Below are 23,094 nucleotides of genomic sequence, written 5' to 3'. Positions count from 1 at the left end.
CAACTGACTCTTTTCGGGCGCCAAAAGCGCACATGACAACGCTGTCCAATCAGCGATGTCGCTCTCTGGACCAATCCCTATGGTCGCGCCCACACGTGACCTTGCTGGCCAATCTGAGGGTTCGACGACTAGGACCACTCTCTATGGTCGCTACATGACCCCCCCCAGAACCCGAGGTACGGAACCTAGCAGGGAGCCGGATTTCGCGACCAGAACGAGTAAGAAGAGGGGCAGCCTGAACCACAGGAGCAGGGGGTTCCGGACTTGGTGGAACTGCCGGAGCGGGGGGTCCTGGACTGATCGGAACTGACGGAGGCCGGCCTCTCCGAGGCGGTTGGCCGACCAGGACAGGGCGGTCCGGATCCAAGTGCGCAGGTTTAAGCCTGGACACCGAGACGAGCTCACTCCTGCCGCCCACGTCTAAGGTGAAGGTGACCGTCCCTTTACGCAAAACCTGGAACGGCCCTTCATAGACCCTCTGCAACGGGGAACGATGGGCATCCTTACGCAGAAAAACAAACTCACAGTCCTTCAGGGAAGGCGGTTCGTGTACCATGGGACACCCATGACGTGAAGTCGGAACCGGGGCCAGGGAACCCACGCGTGCCCGGAGCGATGCTAAGACTGACGGGACTGGAGGCAGCTGGCCGGAGGGGTCCGGAAGCAAATCCCCGGGTACTCGAAGTGGCTAGCCATATACTAACTCCACGGACGAAGCACCGAGATCCTGCTTAGGAGCAGTCCGGATGCCCAGAAGGACCCAGGGAAGTTGGTCTACCCAGTCCGGGCCTTCTAGCCTCGCACTGAGGGCCGCCTTGAGTTGACGGTGGAACCTCTCTACAAGCCCATTTGCCTGGGGGTGGTACGCTGTAGTGTGTTGTAACCGGGAACCGTACAGCTCTGCTAGCGTGGCCCAGAGGGTCGAAGTGAACTGTGGCCCCCTGTCGGTGGTAATAACAGCCGGAACCACGAAACGTGCCACCCAATGGAGGGCCAAAGTCCTGGCACAAGAGGCAGCAGAGGTATCTGACAATGGGAAAGCCTCCGGCCACCGGGTGAACCGATCCACTACCGTGAGCAGATGGGTGTAGCCCCGGGAGGAAGGCAAGGGTCCTACTAAATCCACGTGAATATGGAAAAAACGGACCGCTGGGACCTCAAACTCTTGTACCGGGGGCTGGACATGGCGTTGGACTTTAGCAGTCTGGCAGGGAACGCAGGAACGGGCCCAAGCAGCTACCTGTTTACGCAGGAAGTGCCACACAAACCGAGCGGCTACTAAAGCAGAGGTGGAGCGGATGGATGGGTGCGCCAGCCCGTGAATGGCATCGAAAACCCGGCAATGAAGGGAGGGCGGCACCACCGGCCTGGGACGGGGGAGGGAAACATCACACCAGACTGTTGTGCCTTCCGACCCGCAGGCTACCTGAGCCAACTTCAACCCTGAAGTGGTGAACTGGTATACCAAGGTGGTATCCGCCAGAAGCTGTGCCTCCGCAAGCTCCTGGGGATCCACCTCGCAGTCCACCGCCGAAATGGGGGAAACAGCAGGCCGAGACAGGGCGTCAGCAACGGCATTAAGCTTACCCACGACATGACGGACATCGGTGGTAAACTTGGAGATGGCAGTCAGGTGCCGCTGCTGGCGGGCCGACCATGGGTCGGACAATTTGGAAAAAGCAAATGTTAATGGTTTGTGGTCCGTAAAGGCCACAAATGGGCGGCCTTCAAGGAAATACCTGAAGTGACGAACAGCTAAGTAGAGGGCCAGAATCTCTCGGTCAAATGCGCTATACTTCAGCTCAGCCGAACTCAGTTGCCGGCTGAAAAACGCCAAGGGCTGCCAAAGGCCACCGACCTGCTGTTCCAAAATCCCACCCACCGCCACGTCAGACGCATCAACCGTCAGGGCTGTGGGGGCGGAGGGGCTCGGGTGGACCAGCATGGTGGCGTCTGCCAAAGCCGCCTTAGCTGCTGCAAAGGCCGACTCCACGGCCGGGGACCATATCAACTCTACCGGTTTTCCCGCAAGGCACTGGAAGAGCGGGCGCATGACCCGCACAGCTGCCGGGACGAACCTATGGTAGAAGTTAACCATACCTACGAACTCCTGCAGCCCTTTCACTGTGGTGGGCCTGGGAAATGCCCGGATAGCCTCCACCTTCTCGGGCAAAGGGGTGGCGCCGGCAGGGGTGATTCTGTGTCCTAAAAAATCGAGAGAAGGGAGGCCGAATTAACACTTGGAGGGTTGGATAATGAGCCCGTAGTCTTGGAGCCGCTGGAATACAGTCCGCAAGTGGACCTGGTGTTCCTGCACTGAGGGGCTGGCGACTAGGATGTCATCTAAATAAATAAACACAAAAGGTAAACCCCGACCCACACGGTCCATTAGTCGCTGGAAAGCCTGTGCTGCGTTCTTTAAACCGAAAGGCAAGCGCAACCATTCAAACAACCCGAACGGAGTGATCGTGGCAGTTTTTGGTATGTCCTTCGGCCGCACAGGAATCTGGTGGTATCCTCGCACCAAATCGATCTTGGAGAACACCACCGCACCTTCCAGCCCAGACGAGAAGTCCTGCAGGTGCGGTATGGGGTAGCGATCAGCCGTGGTGACAGCATTGAGATGCCGATAATCACCGCATGGTCTCCACCCAGAGAGAGTGGTGAAGGTGTGGAATTCTCTGCCTCAGAAGGCAGTGGAGGCCAGTTCGTTGGATGCTTTCAAGAGAGAGCTGGATAGAGCTCTTAAGGATAGCGGAGTGAGTGGGTATGGGGAGAAGGCAGGAACGGGGTACTGATTGAGAGTGATCAGCCATGATCGCATTGAATGGCGGTGCTGGCTCGAAGGGCTGAATGGCCTACTCCTGCACCTATTGTCTATTGTCTATTGTCTATTGTCTATTGTCACCCCCCAGATGCTTTGGAGACCATATGCAACGGCGAGGCCCACGGGCTGTCGGACTGACGGACAATTCCCATTTCCTCCATCTTCCTAAATTCTGCCCGCGCCACCACCAGCTTGTCGGGCGGTAACCTCCGGGCCCGAGCGAAAACGGGGGCTTGGCCGAAAGGGCGTCGAAACGCTGGATGAGCAGCTCTGGAAACTCCGCCAGGACCTCAGCATACGAGTCGGGGGCCGCGACGACGGCCTGGACAGTTGGGCTGGGCGGGGTGGAGGTTGTCGGAGCGACGGGCTCATCGCTGGCGGAGGGTCGGAGGTCGTTACCGTGGACGTCGGGGACCAGTGAAAAGGCCCAGAGAAATCTGCGCCTAGGATCGCCTGGCTGACGTCTGCTATAATGAATGGCCATTCATACGTGCGGAGGCCTAAAACCAGGGACATCTTCCGCGTACCAAACGTGCGGATGGGGCTGCCATTAACCGCGATGAGGGCAGGACCTGTCTTACCCGATCTGGTCTCAAGGTCGGTCGGCGGCACTATACTGACAATGGCTCCCGTGTCCACCAAAATTCTGTGTCCGTGAATCGGTCTCGGACGTAGAGGCGTCGGTTCTGGCCAATCGCAACTGCCCCTATGTACGATCGGCCAAGGCATTTCCCGAGAAGGTACAAGGTGAGCGGCAGTTGCGGGATTCTCCACCCCATCGTAGATGATAATAGCACCAGCCGCGCTTGTGCGGATCCTTTTGGCGGGCTTTTGGAGAAATGGCGGGAGACGCGGCGCCATCTTGATGTCGCTGTGGCGTGGTCACTGATGTCGAGACCTTGTTGATCGAACCGCTTCCTTTCGATTTGGACGCCATGAGCGCATCAGCTTTTTCTGCATATGCCACGGGGTCCTTAAAAGAACAATCCGTGAGCATAAGTTTGACATCTTCGGGAAGCTTCTCTCGGAATGCCTGCTCGAACATGAGGCACTCCGTGTGTTCACCTGCTAGCGCTAACATTTCAGCCATGAGAACGGACGGCAGCCGATCCCCAAGATCCGGTAGGTGCATAAGCCGCTTAGCTCGGTCATGCCTGCTGAATCACCTGCTAATAACAGTGCCTTCATGGCCTCGTACTTGTCTTCCGCGGGAGGGTTTACGATGAACTGCATCACGTGTGTGGTCGTCTCCGGCGATAGAGCGCTGACGAGGTAGTAGTATTTCGTCGCATCTGCCGAGATGTTTCTTAAGTGAAACTGGGCTTCGGTGTGGACAAACCAAGATTGTGGTTGATGTGTCCAAAACGACGGAAGGTGAACGCTGACCGCACTTAGCTCCGGTGCGCCGGGCGCAGCAGCCAACAACGGGGCGTCGTGTTCATTCATGGTCGGTGATCGCCCAGATCACGTCGGGGTCACCAATATGGCGAGTCTGGAAACTTGTTCTTTGTTGAAGAAGTTTATTGCGACAGCAATATTCGATTACAAACTTTTCTTAACAAGATTACAGACAACCATTAAAACTAACTGTTCTCTTCGAAGACGTCTCCCAACTGACTCTTTTCGGGCGCCAAAAGCGCACATGACAACGCTGTCCAATCAGCGATGTCGCTCTCTGGACCAATCCCTACAGTCGCACCCACACGTGACCTTGCTGGCCAATCTGAGGGTTCGACGACTAGGACCACTGTCTATGGTCGCTACATACTATCATTTCCCTTTCTTCATGATGCACAACTTTGTGCTCATCGGGGAGTAGTCCTTTCCAAACTTGTAAAACAATATTCACACAAAGGACAGGCAACAGAGAAAGAGGAGGGGGAAATAGAGGCAACCAGACCAAGTGGACCCGTTGGGCCCAAACCTCTCCTGCATTGGTGCAGCACCCTCTCCTCCCCCACTCCCCCCTCCACCTCCTCCCCCCTCCCCTCCCCCCCTCCCCCCCTCCCCCTCCTCCTCGTCTCCTCCCCTCCCCCCTTCCTCTCAACCCCCCTCCCTTCCCCCCTCCCCCTCCCTCCCTAGGAGATAGATTTAAACTTTAAAATGTGTATGACTTTAAAAATATAACACGGGTTTCAGTGAAACTTCTTCCATTAGCACCAAAGGGATGACGGTGAGTAAGGTGGGCCTAAAATTGTCGCGCGATCGTGTACCGTTTTGGCTGTAGTTCAGGAACAAACAAACGAGAGTTTTAGAATATAGATGACTTCAAAGTCCTTGCAAGTCAATAATCAATCTTGTCAATGCATTTCTTAACTTAATCAGTCCCCCCATTACCCATTTATTTCAATGATCTGACTCCAACTGTAGGATTTCATCAGGGGCTGCACATACTAGAGTGCCTGGTTGAGTAACACCAGCAAGGTTACAAGCAGAACAGCTTGCCTAACTCACATTGAACTGAGGTCCCTCAGGAGACATGACAACAAAACCCAGCTACCAAAACCCAGCACTGAACCCTGAAGCACACCATAAGTCACAAGCTTCCAGTCCGAAAAGCAACCTTCCACCATCATAAGGTCATGTCATAAAAGCCATAGGTGATACGAGCAGAATTAGGCCATTCCGCCCATAAACATTACTCTGCCATTCAATCATGGCTGATCTATCTCTTACTCCTAACCCCATTCTCCTGCCTTCTCCCCTTAACGGCGGCACGGTGGCGCAGCGGTAGAGTTGCTGCCTTACAGCGAATACAGTGCCGGAGGTTCAGGTTCGATCCTGACTACGGGCGCCGTCTGTACGGAGTTTGTACGTTCTCCCCGTGACCTGCGTGGGTTTTCTCCGAGATCTTCGGTTTCCTCCCACACTCCAAAGACGTACCGGTATGTAGGTTAATTGGCTGGGCAAATGTTAAAACAAATTGTCCCTAGTGTGTGTAGGATAGTGTTAATGTGCGGGGATCGCTGGGCGGCGCGGACTCGGTGGACCGAAGGGCCTGTTTCCGCGCTGTATCTCTAATTCTAAAAAATCTAAATCTAAATCTAAACCTTCGACACCCGTACTAATTAAGAATTGATCTATCTCTGACTTTAAAATATCCATTGACTGCCTCCACAGCCTTCTGTGGCAAAGAATTCCACAGATTCACTATTCTCTGACTAAAGAAATTCCTCCTCATCTCCTTCCTAATTCTCCCACTGGTGGAAACATCCTCTCCACACCCCCTGCTTCCATCCATGAAGCCAATTATTAATCCAGGCAATTGTACATGACCAATAAATGCTGATCTTACCAGTGATGTCTTCAGCTTGAAATCATTTTTTTTAAATCAGCCCAATGAACGTTAATCAATGGTTAATTTTCTCTTGACTTGTTATTAAAATTGGAATCAATATTGGAACAAATAAATTTAAAACACCAAAGGTTCAGGAGCAAAAAATACCAACTTTAAAAAAATAATAATAGTCTGTAGGTTGAAAAAATTCAAATCAATGAAAAAAACAAGTATTCGAGGACTAATTCATGGAAATTGAATTTATTCATTAGATTATAGCAAGGTGTGCAAGATATTTCTGAATCTCAAAATTATTAAAATGTAAATTATTATTTTGTATTTAAACAGGAAAATCAATATATCAGCCAAAACATTATGACCTGATGAGCCAAAACATTATGCCCACCTGCCTAATATGCTGTTGGTCCTCCGTGTGCAGCCCCATACGCAGCAGGGTGCGATGCACTGTGTATTGTGACACATTCCTCCCGTGACCACCATTAACATTTTCTGTGACTTGTGCCACAGTCGACCTTCTGTCGGTTCGGACCAGACGGGATAGCCTTCGTTGCCCTCGCGCATCGATGAGCCTTGGGCGCCCAACACCCTGTCTGTCGCCGGTTTGTGGTTTGTCCCTCCTCGAACCACTGTCGGTAGGTACTCACCACTGCTGACCGGGAGCACCCCACAAGCCTTGCCGTTTCAGAGATGCTCTGACCCAGTCGTCTGGCCGTAACAATTTGGCCCTTGTCAAAGTCGCTCGGGTCTTTAATCCTGCCCATTTCTCCTGCATCCAACACGTCAACTTCAAGAACTGACTGTTCACTTGCTGACTAATATATCCCACCCCTTGACAGGTGCCATTGAAACAAGATTGTCTATGTTATTCACTTTGCCTGTCAGTGGTTATAATGTTTTGGCTGATCCATGTTTCTGCAGTTCAAATAACCATGTGCTTCACCATGTTTTCTTTTCTGATTCAGGAAATTGATAGCCTGTTTCTGATTCTATCTGCAATCTTGCTACTGGGGGACATCCAGTTTTTGACTCTTCCAGATACTGAAGCAGCATGTGTGTCAGATGTGGAATTATTAGACCAAGGTCAGTATTCTTGCAGTCAGAAACAGTTACTGTCTGTAGTGCGTTTGGAGAGTATTCAAAATAAACCAGCAGTTAGAACTAGCACAACAGCTTTCATGAGGGTTATATGCACCTCATATTTCACTTGGACAGCTTACAACCCATGGGTATGAATATTAACTTCTCTAATTTCAAGTAACCCTTGCTTTCCCACTCTCTCTGTCCCTCCCCCACCCTAGTTCTCCGACTAGTTTCACTGTCATTCTGATTCATTTTATTGATTGTATGCTTCCTTGTCGGCACGGTGGCGCAGCGGTAGAGTTGCTGCTTTACAGCGCTTACAGCGCCAGAGACCTGAGTTCGATCCTGACTACGGGTGCTGTCTGCACGGAGTTTGTACGTTCCCCCCGTGACCTGCCTGGGTTTTCTCCGAGATCTTCGGTTTCTTCCCAGTCCAAAGCCGTACAGGTTTGTAGGTTAATTGGCTTGGTATAAGTGTAAATTGTCCCTGGTGTGTGTAGGATGGAGTTAATGTGCTGGGATCGCTGGTCGATGCGGACTCAGTGGTCCGAAGGGCCTGTTTGCACGCTGTATCTCTGAACTAAACTAAGAAACGTATAAGATTATTAGGGGGTTGGACACGTTAGAGGCAGGAAACATGTTCCCAATGTTGGGGGAGTCCAGAACAAGGGGCCACAGTTTAAGAATAAGGAGTAGGCCATTTAGAACTGAGATAAGGAAAAACTTTTTCAGTCAGAGAGTTGTGAATCTGTGGAATTCTCTGCCTCAGAAGGCAACGGAGGCCAATTCTCTGAATGCATTCAAGAGAGAGCTGGATAGAGCTCTTAAGGATAGCGGAGTAAGGGGGTCTGGGGAGAAGGCAGGAACGGGGTACTGATTGAGAATGATCAGCCACGATCACATTGAATGGTGGTGCTGGCTCGAAGGGCCGAATGGCCTCCTCCTGCGTCCATTGTCTATTGTCCAAACTTGTCACCGTTCCCTTAGCTAACAATGAACCAATCTCCATTTCCTTGATCAGCGTCTGCTTTGATCTGTCCTTTTCACACCTTACCCTTCCATATGTCTAGCCTCCCCTCCCCCCTGACTCCCAGGCTGAAGAAGGGTCTCGACTCGAATCGTCACCCATTCCTTCTCTCCAGAGATGCTGTTTGTCCCGCTGAGTTACTCCAGCATTTTGCGTCTATCTTCGCTGTGAATCAGCATCTGCAGTTCCTTCCTACACAATACCTAGCATCTTGTGCAGATACTTCAGAGGGAAAGGGGAGCAGACCTGCATTATAGGGTTCCCCTTTCGTGCCACCCGTTTTCTGATCAATTCTGAAAATTCAACGCTATTTATCACCATTTATTTATTACCATTCCTTCCATTTGCATTCATAGCACATTTAGCTTAGTTTAGATTAGTTTAGTTTAGATTAGTTTAGTTTAGTTGTACATCATCGTACTTTTAGTTCAGAGCATTTATTCACAAAATGCTGGAGTAACTCAGCAGGTCAGGCAGCATCTCGGGAGAGAAGGAATGGGCGACGTTTCGGGTCGAGACACTTCAGAGCACATCATTGCTTATTAAAAATACTAAAAATACATTGCTTATTAAAAATTCTAATGTCCTGTGGACATTAGAAATTTGAAATAAGAATTTTTTTTTTTTTGGAAATTGAAATGAACTAAATTGAGCTGAAAAAAAAATGGAGAAAGTTTGACTGTTAATTGGCCACTGAAAAATATTGCCCCAAACTCTGCAGGTGAGTGGGAGAGTACAAGGAGACTTCTTGGGGAAGAATAAAATGGGTTGGGGTAGGGTTAGTGTAAAATGGTGGTTGGCGTAGCTCAAAGGGTTAAAAAGGCTGTTTCCACTCTTTATCTCAAGTTTAGTTTAGTTTAGAGATACAGCGTGGAAACAGGCCCTTCGGCCCAGCGGGTCCGCACCGACCAGCGATCCCCGCACATTAACAGTATCCTACACCCTAGGGACAATTTTTACATTGATACCAAGCCAATTAACCAACAAACCTGTACGCCTTTTGAGTGTGGGAGGAAAGCGAAGATCTTGGAGAAAACCCACGCAGGTCACAAACTCTGTGCAGACAGCAACCGTAGTCAGGATGGAACCCGGGTCGCTGGTGGTGTAAGGCAGCAACTCTACCGCTGTGCCACCGTGCCACCCCAATTCTCTGTAATTCTATGATTCTGATCAGCAAGTTGAGCAGCATCACTGGACAGAGAATCATAGGTAACTTGATTTAAAATTGGAAGGCATAAAACAACAAATTAGAAAGATTGTGAACAATGGAAAATAAAGAGTGGTCACATGAGTAAAGAATGGTCATTTTTGTCATATTGCTTTCCACCCTCATCGAATTTTTTTTTCACAATCCATCCTTTCTCTACATCTAAAATCTTGCTTTGGGCCGATTTTTTCTAATTTTGTTGAAAAATCCTGAAATGTAACTACTTTGGCATCAGTAGGAATGTATAGGATTGATAGTAGAGCCAACCACATCTCTACTGAAGGTAGACACAAAATGCTGGAGTAACTCAGCGGGTCAGGCAGCATCTCTGGAGAGAAGGAATGGGTGACGTTTCGGGTCGAGACCCCTCTTCAGACTGAGATTCCGGGGCGAGGGAGACATGGAGATATAGAAGGGTAAGGTGTGAAAATGAGACATCAAAGGGGATCAAGGAAAATGTAGAATAGATCTTTGTTAGTTTGGGGAAGATTACAACGAAGCAGACAGAGGTAAAATGCAATGCAGATGGAGTTTACCCCTGCTGTTCTTTTTTTTTAGAGATACAGCGCGGAAACAGGCCCTTCGGCCCACCGAGTCCGCGCCGCCCAGCGATCCCCGCACACTAACACTATCCTACACACACTAAGGACAATTTTTACATTTACCCAATCAATTAACCTACATGCCTGTACGTCTTTGGAGTGTGGGAGGAAACCGAAGATCTCGGAGAAAACCCACGCAGGTCACGGGGAGAACGTACAAATTCTTCCAGTACCTTGGTTTTTTCCCTCCATATTCCAGCATCTGCAGTCTCTCGTTTAGTTCAGTTTAGAGATACATCATGAATACAGATCCTTCGGCTCACAGAGTCTAGGCCAACCATTAATAGAAACATAGAAACATAGAAAATAGGTGCAGCAGGAGGCCATCTGGCCCTTCGAGCCAGCACCGCCATTCATTGTGATCATGGCTGATCATTCTCAATCAGTACCCCATGCCTGATTCACCCCATATCCCCTGATTCAACTAGCCCCTGGAGCTCTATCTAACTCTCTTTTAAATTCATCCAGTGATTTGGCCTCCACTGCCCTCTGTGGCAGAGAATTCCACAAGTTCACAACTCTCTGGGTGGAAAAGTTTTTTTCTCATCTCAGTTCTAAATGGCCTCCTCTTTATTCTTAGACTGTGGCCCTTGGTTCTGGACTCCCCCAACATTGGGAACATTTTTGCTGCATCCAGCTTGTCCGGTCCTTTTATGATTTTATACGTTTCCATAAGATCCCCATAATCACCCATCCGTACCACTTCTGCATTATCCCACTTTCCTGCCTAGTCCCTACGCACTAGGCCAGAGGCCAGTTAACCTGTAGCCACACACGTCTTTGGGATGTGGGAGAAAACAGGAGCACCCAGAGAAAAGCCCTGCAGTCACAGGGAGTGTACGCATACTCTACATAGACCCCATCAGGATGGTCAGGGTCGAACCCTGGCGTCTGGCACTGTGAGGCAGAATTCTCCCAGATACGCAATGGTGTCACCCCCCAAGGGTACGGTTCTATCTTTAAATTATCCCAGCTATTTTCGAGCTCTTTCTAGAGTTTGATGCCTTGTTAGATGCAATCTTTATGCTTCAGCTTCTGGTACACTGGGAATTCAAAAACGGAGTTCTTGAACAGAGTGGAATTCTCTGCCTCAGAAGGCAGTGGAGGCCAATTCTCTGAATGCATTCAAGAGAGAGCTAGATAGAGCTCTTAAGGATAGCGGAGTCAGGGGGTATGGGGAGAAGGCAGGAACGGGGTACTGATTGAGAATGATCAGCCATGATCACATTGAATGGTGGTGCTGGCTCGAAGGGCCGAATGGCCTCCTCCTGCACCTATTGTCTATTGTCTATTGTCTATTGGAGGGGCTCCACCTTGAATTCCCAAGAAGCGCTCTTGTTTCTCAAAGCGTTGAACCAAAATGTAGCCCTTAATGGAAATAATGGAGATGTACTAGAGGAAATCATACACAAAGCAGATGCTTATAAAATAGTTTCCTGTCAGATCTGAAATAATTTCCTATGACAGAAACAATACGATACAACTTTATTTATCCCAGGAGGGATATTGATCTGCCAACGGTCATAAAACACAAAATACATGAAACATAAAATTAAAGTGATGAGTGGAAAGGATTGGGGGATGTACAAAGATTGGGGTGGGGGGGGAGGGGAAGTCAGTCTACCCCATGACAGAAGGGGGAGGAGTTGTACAGTTTGATAGCCACAGGGTAGAAGGATCTCCTGTGGCGTTCTGTGCTGCATCTTGGTGGGACCAGTCTGTTGCTGAAGGTGCTCCTCAGGTTGACCAGTGTGTCATGGAGGGGGTGAGCTGTATTGTCCAAGATGCTCTGCAGTTTGAGGAGCATCCTCCCCTCCAAGACCACCCCCCCCCCATGAATCCAACTCCGCCCCCAGGACAGAGCCAGCCTTCCTGATGACATATCGTGTAAGAAAATAACTGCAGATGCTGATACAAATCGAAGGTATTTAGTGTCACAAAATGCTGGAGTAACTCAGCAGCATCTCAGGAGAGAAGGAATGGGTGACGTTTCGGGTCGAGACTGAAGTCTCGAGTCTGAAGAAGGGTCTGGACCCGAAACGTCACCCATTCCTTCTCTCCGGAGATGCTGCCTGACCTGCTGAGTTACTCCAGCATTTTGTGAAAATAAATACCTTCCTGATGACATATCTTAACTTCACCGAAAACCATAAATTCAATATTTAAAATTGAGAATTTGCATTTATTTTGTTGGCTTCTACCAGGTTGCACAGTTGTAGGATGCACAGTTCTGTCACATAAATGCATTGCTTTTATGCTATCTAAAGATTTTGGTCCCACAAACACCTTTCTGTGCCAGATTCAGCAAGGTATGCAATAACAGATACACTACATAATACTGTATTATATGGATATGATACGTTATATACACGATTCTTGCATCCCATGCAAAAGGATGTGCTATCAACCTATTTCCTCAATATATATATATATATATATATATATATATATATATTTATATATATAATAAGGACATATGTTATATCTAACCTATATATATCCAATCTATAGACTGAAGAACCGAAACGTCACCCATTCCTTCTCTCCAGAGATGCTGCCTGTCCCGCTGAGTTACTCCAGATTTTTGTGTCTATCTTCTATATATATATATATATATATATATATATGTCAAGGGAGAGGCCGGGACAAAGATAGAATGTAGTCAGAGACTGTAAGACTGGTGGGAGAACTGGGAAGGGGAAGGGGGAGGGGATAGAGGGAAAGCAAGGGCTATCTGAAGTTAGAGAAGTTAATGTTCATAACGCTGGGGTGTAAACTACCCAAGCGAAATATGAGGTGTTGTTCCTCTAATTTGCGCTGGGCCTCACTCTGACAATGGGGGAGACCCAGGACAGAAAGGTCAGATTGGGAATGTGGGAGGGGGGGTGGGGTGGGGGGGCGTGTTGAAGTGCTGAGCCACGGGGAGATCAGGTAGGTTAAGACGGACTGAGCGGAAATGTTCAGTGAAACGATCGCCGAGCCTGCGCTTGGTCTCGCCGATGTAGAGAAGTTGACACCTGGAACAGCGAATACAGCAGATGAGGTTGGAGGAGGTGCAAGTGAACCTGGAAAGACTGTTGGGGTCCTTGGATGGAGTTGAGGGGGGAGGTAAAGGGACAGGTATTGCATTTCCTGCGGTTGCAGGGGAAAGTGCCTGGGGAGGGGATGGTTTGGGTGGGAAGGGGCTAGTTGACCAGGGAGTTTCGGAGGGAACGATCTCAGCGGAAAGCAGAAAGGGGTGGAGATGGGAAGATGTGGCCAGTGGTGGGATCCCGTTGGAGGTGACGGAAATGATGGAGGATTATCTGCTGTATGCGACTGCTGATGGGGTGGAAGGTGAGGACAAGGGGGATTCTGTCCTTGTTACGAATAGGGGAAGGGGGAGCATGAGCGGAGCTGCAGGATATCAAGGAGACCCTAGTGAGAGCCTCATCTATAATGGAAGAGGGGAAGCCCTGTTTCCTAAAGAATGAGGACATCTCCGATGCCCTAGTGTGAAACACCTCATCCTGGGCGCAGATGCGGCGTAGACGGAGGAACGTACAACGAGATCGGGGTGTCCTAGTGCATCAGTCACTGAAAGGAAGCATGCAGGTACAGCAGGCAGTGAAGAAAGCCAATGGAATGTTGACCTTCATAAAAAGAGGAGTTGAGTATAGGAGCAAAGAGGTCCTTCTGCAGTTGTACAGGGCCCTAGTGAGACCGCACCTGGAGTACTGTGTGCAGTTTTGGTCTCCAAATTTGAGGAAGGATATTCTTGTTATTGAGGGCGTGCAGCGTAGGTTTACTAGGTTAATTCTCGGAATGGCGGGACTGTCATATGTCGAAAGACTGGTGCGACTATGTTTGTATACACTGGAATTTAGAAGGGTGAGAGGGGATCTTATCGAAACGTATAAGATTATTAAGGGGTTGGACACGTTAGAGGCAGGAAACATGTTCCCAATGTTGGGGGAGTCCAGTACCAGGGGCCACAGATTAAGAATAAGGGGTAGGCCATTTAGAACAGAGATGAGGAAAAACTTTTTTAGTCAGAGAGTTGTGAATCTGTGGCATTGACTGCCTCAGAAGGCAGTGGAGGCCAATTCTCTGAATGCATTCAAGAGAGAGCTAGATAGAGCTCTTAAGGATAGCGGAGTCAGGGGGTATGGGGAGAAAGCAGGAACGGGGTACTGATTGAGAATGATCAGCCATGATCACATTGAATGGCGGTGCTGGCTCGAAGGGCCGAATGGCCTACTCCTGCACCTATTGTCTATTGTCTATTGGGAGTAGGGGATAGAGTCTTCATGGGAAACGGTGGGAAGAAGTGTAGTCTTGGGAATCAGCAGGTTTGTAGTAGATGTCGGTCAATAGTCTGTTTCCTGTGATGGTGATGGTGAGATCCAGAAATGGTCGGGAGATGTCGGAGATGGTCCAAGTGAATTTGAGAGCAGGATGAAAATTAGTGGTGAAGTGTATGAAGTCAGTGAGGTCTGCATGGGTGCAGGAGGTAGCAGGAGGTAGCGGAGGTAGAGTTCGGGGATGGGGCCGGTGTACGCCTGGAACAGGGATTGTTCGACATACCCTAACCTAAATATATATCCAGCCCAGGTACATATCATCAAAGGCACAACAATGAACTGCTATTAGTCACAGCATCAGTGCAGTTAACATAATAGTTAACATACTATATATTGACTTATTTTTTAAATTTAGTTCATCATTCATGATTCAGAAAATCGTGGAGACATTACCTACAAACAGGGAGATTACAGAGGCTAAATCATTGGGAAATTTACAATGTGTAGATATATTGTAAAGGTTAGTGAGCAGAGTGCTCTGGGGAAGTCGCTTCTCAAAATCCTAGGGTCTCCTCAAAATCCTGCAGCTCCGCTCTTGCTCCCCCTCCCCCCATTTGTAACAAGGACAGAATCCCCCTTGTCCTCACCTTCACGTACAGCATATAATCCTCCAACATTTTTGTCACCTCCAACTGGCCATATCTTCCCATCTCCTTCCCTATTCTGCTTTCCGCAGAGACCGTTCCATCCGTGATTCCCTGGTCTACTCGTCCCTTCCCATCCAAACCACCCCCTCCCCAGGCACTTTCCCCTGCAACCGCAGGAGATGCAACACCTGTCCCTTTACCTCCCCCCTCGACTCCATCGAAGGACCCAAACATTCTTTCCAGGTGAGGCAGAGGTTCACCTGCACCTCCTCCAACCTCATCTATTGTATCCGCTGTTCCAGGTGTCAACTCTACATTGAGGACTGAGCGAGATCAGCCATGATCAGATGGAATGGTGGGTTAAAGGATTGAGTACCATACCTCTGCAACAGTTTTCTTCTGGATTAGAGAGTATAAACTCTCTAATGGCAAGAGGCCGGTCTAACTAGGATTGTTTTCGCTGGAGCATCAAAGGCTCAAGGACAACCTGAGGGAAATACATGGGAGGCATAGATAGGGCAGACAATCAAAGTCTGTTTCTCTGGATGGAAATGTTAAATACTAGGGGGCAAAGGTTTGAGGGGAGAGGGGGGAGAGTTTAAAGGAGACGTGCGATTAAAAATACATTACTGGAAGAATACAGCCGGGTTAAGCAGCATCAGTGAAGGCCAATGGGATAGATCCTATGCTGTTTCATTCTATCATCTTTCAAGACAGCATTTGATTAATGCACCAAAATGTGGTTAACCTCTAACTTCTTGGCAAAATGTTTAACGTACAATAATTTATTTAATTGAATGAAATTCGTCATGAACATAAAACCAAATAGTTCAACTTTCATGTATGAAAAGGTCATAAGGTCATAAATGATAGGTGCAGAATTGGGCCATTCGGCCCATCATGTCTACTCCGCCATTCAATCATGGCTGATCATATCTCCCCCTCCTAACCTCATCCCCCCGCCTTCTCCCCATAACCCCTGATACCCGTACACCAAGTATTCCCTGCATTGACAATGTGACTAGACCTGCTGCATGGCTGGCTGACTGAATGCCACAATACCTTTATAATAACAGTACAATACTAACATAGAAACGTAGAAACATAGAAAATAGGTGCAGGAGGAGGCCATTCGGCCCTTCGAGCCAGCACCGCCATTCATTGTGATCATGGCTGATCATCCACAATCAGTAACCCGTGCTTGCCTTCTCCCCATATCCCTTGATTCCACTAGCCCCTAGAGCTCTATCTAACTCTCTTTTAAATTCATCCAGTGATTTGGCCTCCACTGGCCTCTGTGGCAGAGAATTCCACAAATTCACAACTCTCTGGGTGAAAAAGTTCCTTCTCACCTCAGTTTTAAATGGCCTCCCCTTTATTCTAAGACTGTGGCCCCTGGTTCTGGACTCCCCCCACATAATACTGTATGTTCACACGGCCTAATGGGCTAAACATGCAATTTTGAACTCCATAAAGCCCAACTTTGGCTGTGGTGCATCGAGAAATGCCACTGCATTATGTGTTTCGTTTGTGGCCCAGGACAAATTTCTGTAGGAAGGAACTGCAGGTGCCGGTTTATACCAAAGATAGACACAAAGTGCTGGAGCAACTCAGTGGGTCAGGAAGCATTTCTGGAGAAAAGGAACAGTATAATGTGGATAAATGTGAGGTTATCCACTTTGGTGTGAAGAACAGGAAGGCAGATTGTTATCTGAATGGTGTCAGATTTGGAGAAGGGGAGGTGCAACGAGACCTGGGTGTGCTTGTACATCAGTCACTGATAGTAAGCATGCAGGTACAGCAGGCAGTCAAGAAAGCTACCCTTCATTGCAAGAGGATTTAAGTTTAGGAGCAAGGAGGTCCTACTGCGCTTGTACAGGGCCCTGGTGAGACCGCAACCTGGAGTATTGTGTGCAATTTTGGTCTCCTAATTGGAAGAAGGACATTATTGCTATTGAGGGAGTGCAGCATAGGTTCACCAGGTTAATTCCCGGGACGGCGGGACTGACATATGATGAACAAATGGGTCGACTGGGCTTGTATTCGCTGGAATTTAGACGGATGAGAGGGGATCTTATAGAAACATATAACATTCTTAGAGGGTAGATACAGGAAAAATGTCCGTGATGTTGGGAGAGTCCAGAACAAGGGGTCACAGTTCAAGAATAAGGGGTAGGCCATTTAGGACTGAGATGAGGAAAAACCTTTTCACCCAGAGAGTTGTAAATCTGTGGAATTCTCTGCCACAGAAGGCAGTGGAGGCCTTTAGATTTAGATTTAGCTCTTAGGGCCAAGGGAATCAAGGGATATGGGGAAAAAGCAGGAACGGGGTACTGATTTTAGATGAACAGCCATGATCATATTGAATGGCGGTGCTGGCTCGAAGGGCCGAATGGCCTGCTCCTGCATCTATTTTCTGTTTCTAAAAAAAATGCAAATTCACTCTGTGAAAAGAATTGATGTTGTTATAACTTAGGTGGAAAAGCCTAACAGTTTTGAAAATATTTTAACAATATTTATAACTGTCTTTCTAGAAATTGTCTTAACTGATCCTGAAAAAAACTAATTCTAAAGTAAATTGTTTTTCAGTGGCTGGCATTCTACAAGTGTCACCTGATGAGTTCAATTCAGCTTTAACCTCTGATATTCACCATTTTAAAGGTAAATTGCTACCAGAATTGATATTTAGTTTTTCTGTTTACAAGTTTGGAAATGAACTGAATAATTTTGCAATTTTCCTTTTGCCACCACTCCAGGAGATGTGATTTTCAGGAGACACTCAGTTGGTGCGGCAAATTTTTACCGAGACCTTCTGGCAAAGGCACTTTATGGTCGACTATTTCACTTCCTGGTGGACCATATTAATTACTACCTCCAAAATCACGATAATATAACAAGGTATGTCGGCTGCCTCTGAGCCACTTTTCTTTGTGGGATTGTTTTTTGAAGGCAGAATCCTTAGATTTTAGACTTTAGAGATGTAGCGCGGAACAGCCCCTTCAACTCTCCAAGTCCACGCCGACCAGCGATCATCCTGTGGACACTCACACTATCCTACACACTGGGGACAGATTTACAATTTCTCCGACGACAATTAACTTACAAACCTTTACGTCTTTGGAGCGTGGGACATCAGGATCGAACCCGGTTCTCAGGCGCTGTAAGGCAGCAACTCTGCCGCTGCACCACCCCGCTGCCAAATCATGTTCTTTTTTTTCTACGTAGCACCGGAGAAAGAGAGCAACTATCTTGGGATGTGTATTCCCACGCTACCAATGGCAACTTGAGGAACTGATGTGATTGTAGAATAAACTGATGTGATTGTTTGAGGCGGCACGGTGGCGCAGCGGTAGAGTTGCTGCCTTACAGAGAATGCAGCGCCGGAGACTCAGGTTCGATCCTGACTACGGGCGCCGTCTGTACGGAGTTTGTACGTTCTCCCCGTGACCTGCGTGGGTTTTCTCCGAGATCTTCGGTTTCCTCCCACACTCCAAAGACGTACAGGTATGTAGGTCTGTTGGCTGGGCAAAATGTAAAAATTGTCCCTAGTGGGTGTAGGATAGTGTTAGTGTGCGGGGATCGCTGGGCGGCGTGGACCCGGTGGGCCGAAGGGCCTGTTTCTGCGCTGTATCTCTAAATCTAAAAAATCTAAGTCATTCACTCACCTTATTAATGAGACATTGGCATGAGGGATAGGACAACAAAGAAGAAATATTCTTTCATGAACTGAAGAATTTCATTTTGACATTATAAATGATAGGAACTTTTTGCTATAACTACTTTGATATTCTAGTTGTGCTGAGTCTTAAAATCAAACTGCCTGCATGAACCAAAATAAATAACATTTTCTAGCATTTCACAAAGCAGTGAATTCCCACCATGAGGTTAGTTTATTTCGTTTAGAGATACAGCGTAGAAACAGGCCCTTTCGTCCCATCAACCAGTGATCCCCGCACATTAACACTATCCTACACCCACTGGGGACAATTTTTTTTACATTTACCAACCCAATTAACCTACAAACCTGTACGTCTTTGGAGTGTGGGAGGAAACCGAAGTTCTCAGAGAAAACCCACGCAGGTCACGGGGAGAACGTACAAACTCCGTACATACGGCGCCCGTAGTCGGGATCGAACCCGGGTCACCAGCGCTGCATTCGCTGTAAGGCAGCAACTCTACCGCTGCGCCACCATATTTTAATGAATCGGGAAAAGATATTACGTTTCTGCTGAACTGCGAGAAAAAGATTGCAAGCTGTGCCGAAGATTCCCAAGCTCTGGTGCTCACAATAGACAATAGGTGCAGGAGGAGGCCATTTGGCCCTTCGAGCCAGCACCACCATTCAATGTGATCATGGCTGATCATTCTCAATCAGTACCCCATTCCTGCCTTCTCCCCATACCCCCTGACTCTGCGATCCTTAAGAGCTCTATCTACCTCTCACTTGAATGCATTCAGAGAATTGGCCTCCACTGCCTTCTGAGGCAGAGAATTCCACAGATTTACAACTCTCTGAGTGAAAAAGTTTTTCCTCATCTCCGTTCTAAATGGCCTACCCCTTATTCTTAAACTGTGGCCCCTGGTTCTGGACTCCCCCAACATTGGGAACATGTTTCCTGCCTCTAACGTGTCCAACCCCTTAATAATCTTATATGTTTCGATAAGATCCCCTCTCATCCTTCTAAACACCTGGAGGCCCTGCAGGACATCTTCTTTCCTGGTGATGGTGGGGTTGGTGTGAGGACAGGGAACATTGGTGAAGAGGCCATGAGGAGAGATGATTGGGCACCTGCCAGATGATTATAATTGGCATTTAAGTTTAACATTTAAAAATAATGCCAGTAGAAATGTGCAAGCTACTGAGTGTTAGTTTAGAGATATAGCGCGGAAACAGGCCCTTCGGCCCACCGAGTCCACACTAACCAGCGATCCCCACACACAAACACTATCCGACACACACTCGGGACAATTTACAATGATACCAAGCCAATTAACCTATAAACCTATACGTCTTTTGGAGTGTGGGAGGAAACCGGAGATTCAGGAGAAAACCCACGCAGGTCACGTACGTACAAACTCCGTACAGACAGCACCCATAGTCAGGAACGAACCTGGGCCTCTGGTGCTATAAGGCAGCAATTCTACCACTGCACCACCATGCCACCATAGAGATTACAGTAAATTTTGTGAACTTCTTATGATATCTTATTAAGGGAAATCTGAAGCCTTAATGGTGAAATATTTTGCTCGTTATCTCATCAAAGATAGAAGGACTTGTTTCAACAGCTGATTTGATTTGATTTAGATTTAGAGAAAGAGAGATTTAGAGATTCAGCGCGAAAACAGGCCCTTTGGCCCACCAAGACCGCGCCGCCCAGCGATCCCCGCACATTAACACTATCCTACACACACTTAGGGACAATTTTTTTAAAACATTTACCCGGTCAATTAACCTACATACCTGTACGTCTTTGGAGTGTGGGAGGAAACCGAAGATCTCGGAGAAAACCCACGCAGGTCACGGGGAGAACGTACAAACTCCGTACAGACGGCGCCCGTAGTCAGGATCGAATCTGAGTCTCTGGCGCTGCATTCGCTGTAAGGCAGCAACTCTACCCTGTTTGTTTTAGGTATATAAAGATGGTTCCATATTTCACCTACAAATATCATGGAAACTTCCCTGTGTGCAGGACGGAACTGCGGATGCTGGTTTAAACCGAAGATCGACACAAAATGTTGGAGTAACTCAGCGGGAGAGGCAGCATCTCTGGAGGGAAGGAATGGGCGATGTTTCAGGTCGAGACAACGGCCTGTCCCACTGAGTTATTCCAGCATTTTCTGTCTATCTATGGAAACTTCCCTGTTTATTTGTTCCAAGAAAATTGATCCGGGGTAAAATGTGAAGTTTAAGCCAATGTGTGCCAACACTGATGTTGTTTACTTTGAGCTGCATAAATGGCATCAACTCTGTGTTCTTCTGCTCACAGCAAATCAACTCTTCACGTTGGGATATTGGATACCTTTGGCTTCGAAGACTTCCAGAAGAATGGTTATGAACAGGTGGGAATTCAAAATAGGAACAGCAACATGGATTTTGGTTAATGATTTGGATATTGATATTCCTAGAACTCTATCACACATTTAAGTATATTCTCCAAAATGATTCCTCCAACTTGATAAATAAGCAAAGAATCAACTTTGATGTGCTGCAAGCCTTGGATCAGTGACAATACATTATTAATGATCCCTTTGTGAAGATAATTAGGCATTTGTAAAACTGACAGATAAAAACAAACAGAAATAAAAGACCGAAGAGAGACACAAACAGCTGGAGTAACCAAGTGCGTCAGCAGCATCTCTGGAGTGAAGGAATAGGTGACGTTCTTCAGAAGGGTCTCGACCCAAAACGTCACCCATCCCTTCTCTCCTGAGATGCTGCCTGACCTGCTGAGTTACTCCAGCATTTTGTGAATAAATACCTTCGATTTGTACCAGCATCTGCAGTTATTTTCTTATTCAAAGACTTTATTAACTACATAGCAAGCACGACCTCACGCCTGCACGTTCCACTTACACTAACCGCAATCACACAAGCAGTGGTCACTCAAAAGCTAAAGGGGTATAACTCCAAAAGCATGACACATCACACTAATCTACAGGTTTAAACCAGCATCTGCAGTTCATTCCCTCGGAAAGAAATGACAATTTATGACAATGTGTAATTAGCTCAATGGACCTTAATAGATCATAGTGTAGGAAGAAACCACAGATCCTGGTTTACTCCAAAGATAGACACAAAATGCTGGAGTAACAGCAGGACAGGCAGCATCCCTGGAGGGAAGGAATGGGTGACGTTTCAGGGTCGATCCCTTCTTCAGACTGAGAGTCAGGGAGAGGGAGTCTAGGGATATGGAAGGGTAGGGTGTGAAAACAACAGATCAAAGCAGACGATGACAAGGAAATGTCGGATGGTTCATTGTTGGCTGAGGGGGAAGGTGGCAAGGATGCATACAATCAGTAAAGTTAATCAGGAGGACAATGAAACTGGGCGGAGAACTAGGGTGGGGGAGGGGCGGAGAGAGAGAGAGGGAAAGCAAGGGTTACTTGACGTAAGAGATATCAATAGTCATGTCGCGGATTGTGTGGTGATATCATTGTGGTGGCTTACAGCTCACAGCCAGTGACGACACTCATTGTTTAGATTTCTCCACATTCAAAACTACGGGTAGGTAAGTATTAGAAAAATCAAAGCAACATGTGGCCTACTTGGCGATGTCCACTCTCAGCAGGGAAAGGTCCTTACCAGAAATACAACGCAGTGTATTTAGATTTTTTTATTGTTTTTAGATTTAGAGATAGAGCGCGGAAACAGGCCCATCGGCCCACCGAGTCCGCGCCGCCCAGCGATCCCCGCACATTAACACTATCCTACACACACTAGGGACAATTTTTACATTTTACCCAGTCAATTAACCTACATACCTGTATGTCTTTGGAGTGTGGGAGGAAACCGAAGATCTCGGAGAAAACCCACGCAGGTCACGGGGAGAACGTACAAACTCCGTACAGACGGCACCCGTAGTCAGGATCGAACCTGAGTCTCCGGCACTGCTTTCGCTGTAAGGCAGCAACTCTACCGCCGCGCCACCGTGCCGCCCGTTTGTTTGGAAATTAAAATAAGTTATAAAGAGAGTTACGCCATAGTTTCCATTCTTGTTGGAAGTGTGCTCAAAACCTGAAAGGAGTTTTTCTCTTCCTCAGCTCTGCATCAACATAACTAATGAGAAGATCCATCAGTATGTACACGAGACACTTTTTCAACAGCAGCAAATGGAAAATGTTCAAGAAGGTATCGCCCTGGAAACGGCAAACTTTCTGGTCAACCAAAATGCAATCTTGAACTTCTTCTTTCAGGTACACTTTGAAAACGTGCAATAAGCTATTAATATTCAAAGGTTGCAGATGTAATGTGTAGAAAGGAACTGCAGATGCTGGATTACATCAAAGACAAACACAAAACGCTGGAGTAACTCAGCGGGTCAGGCAGCATCTCTGGAGAGAAGGAATAGGTGACGTTTCGGGTCGACACCCTTCTTCAGGGGAGAGGGAGTCGATCACCTCAA

General features: G+C 47.7%; 1 protein-coding gene across 1 annotated transcript in view; it reads left to right on the top strand.

The window, feature by feature from the left end:
• myo16 (myosin XVI) overlaps nucleotides 1-23,094 on the top strand; it is a 249,127-nt gene that overhangs the window by 151,500 nt on the left and 74,533 nt on the right. Inside the window, exons 18-22 of the mRNA XM_078402895.1 lie at nucleotides 7,088-7,205; nucleotides 17,561-17,632; nucleotides 17,728-17,869; nucleotides 20,959-21,031; nucleotides 22,733-22,885. Coding sequence (XP_078259021.1) covers nucleotides 7,088-7,205; nucleotides 17,561-17,632; nucleotides 17,728-17,869; nucleotides 20,959-21,031; nucleotides 22,733-22,885 — 558 coding nt within the window. The remainder of the gene's footprint in view (nucleotides 1-7,087; nucleotides 7,206-17,560; nucleotides 17,633-17,727; nucleotides 17,870-20,958; nucleotides 21,032-22,732; nucleotides 22,886-23,094) is intronic.

The sequence above is a fragment of the Rhinoraja longicauda genome, chromosome 7 (assembly GCF_053455715.1).
Source record: "Rhinoraja longicauda isolate Sanriku21f chromosome 7, sRhiLon1.1, whole genome shotgun sequence".
NCBI lineage: Eukaryota > Metazoa > Chordata > Chondrichthyes > Rajiformes > Arhynchobatidae > Rhinoraja > Rhinoraja longicauda.
The sequence above is the reverse complement of the archived record's forward strand: the minus strand, read 5'-3'. Positions and strand labels throughout refer to the sequence as shown.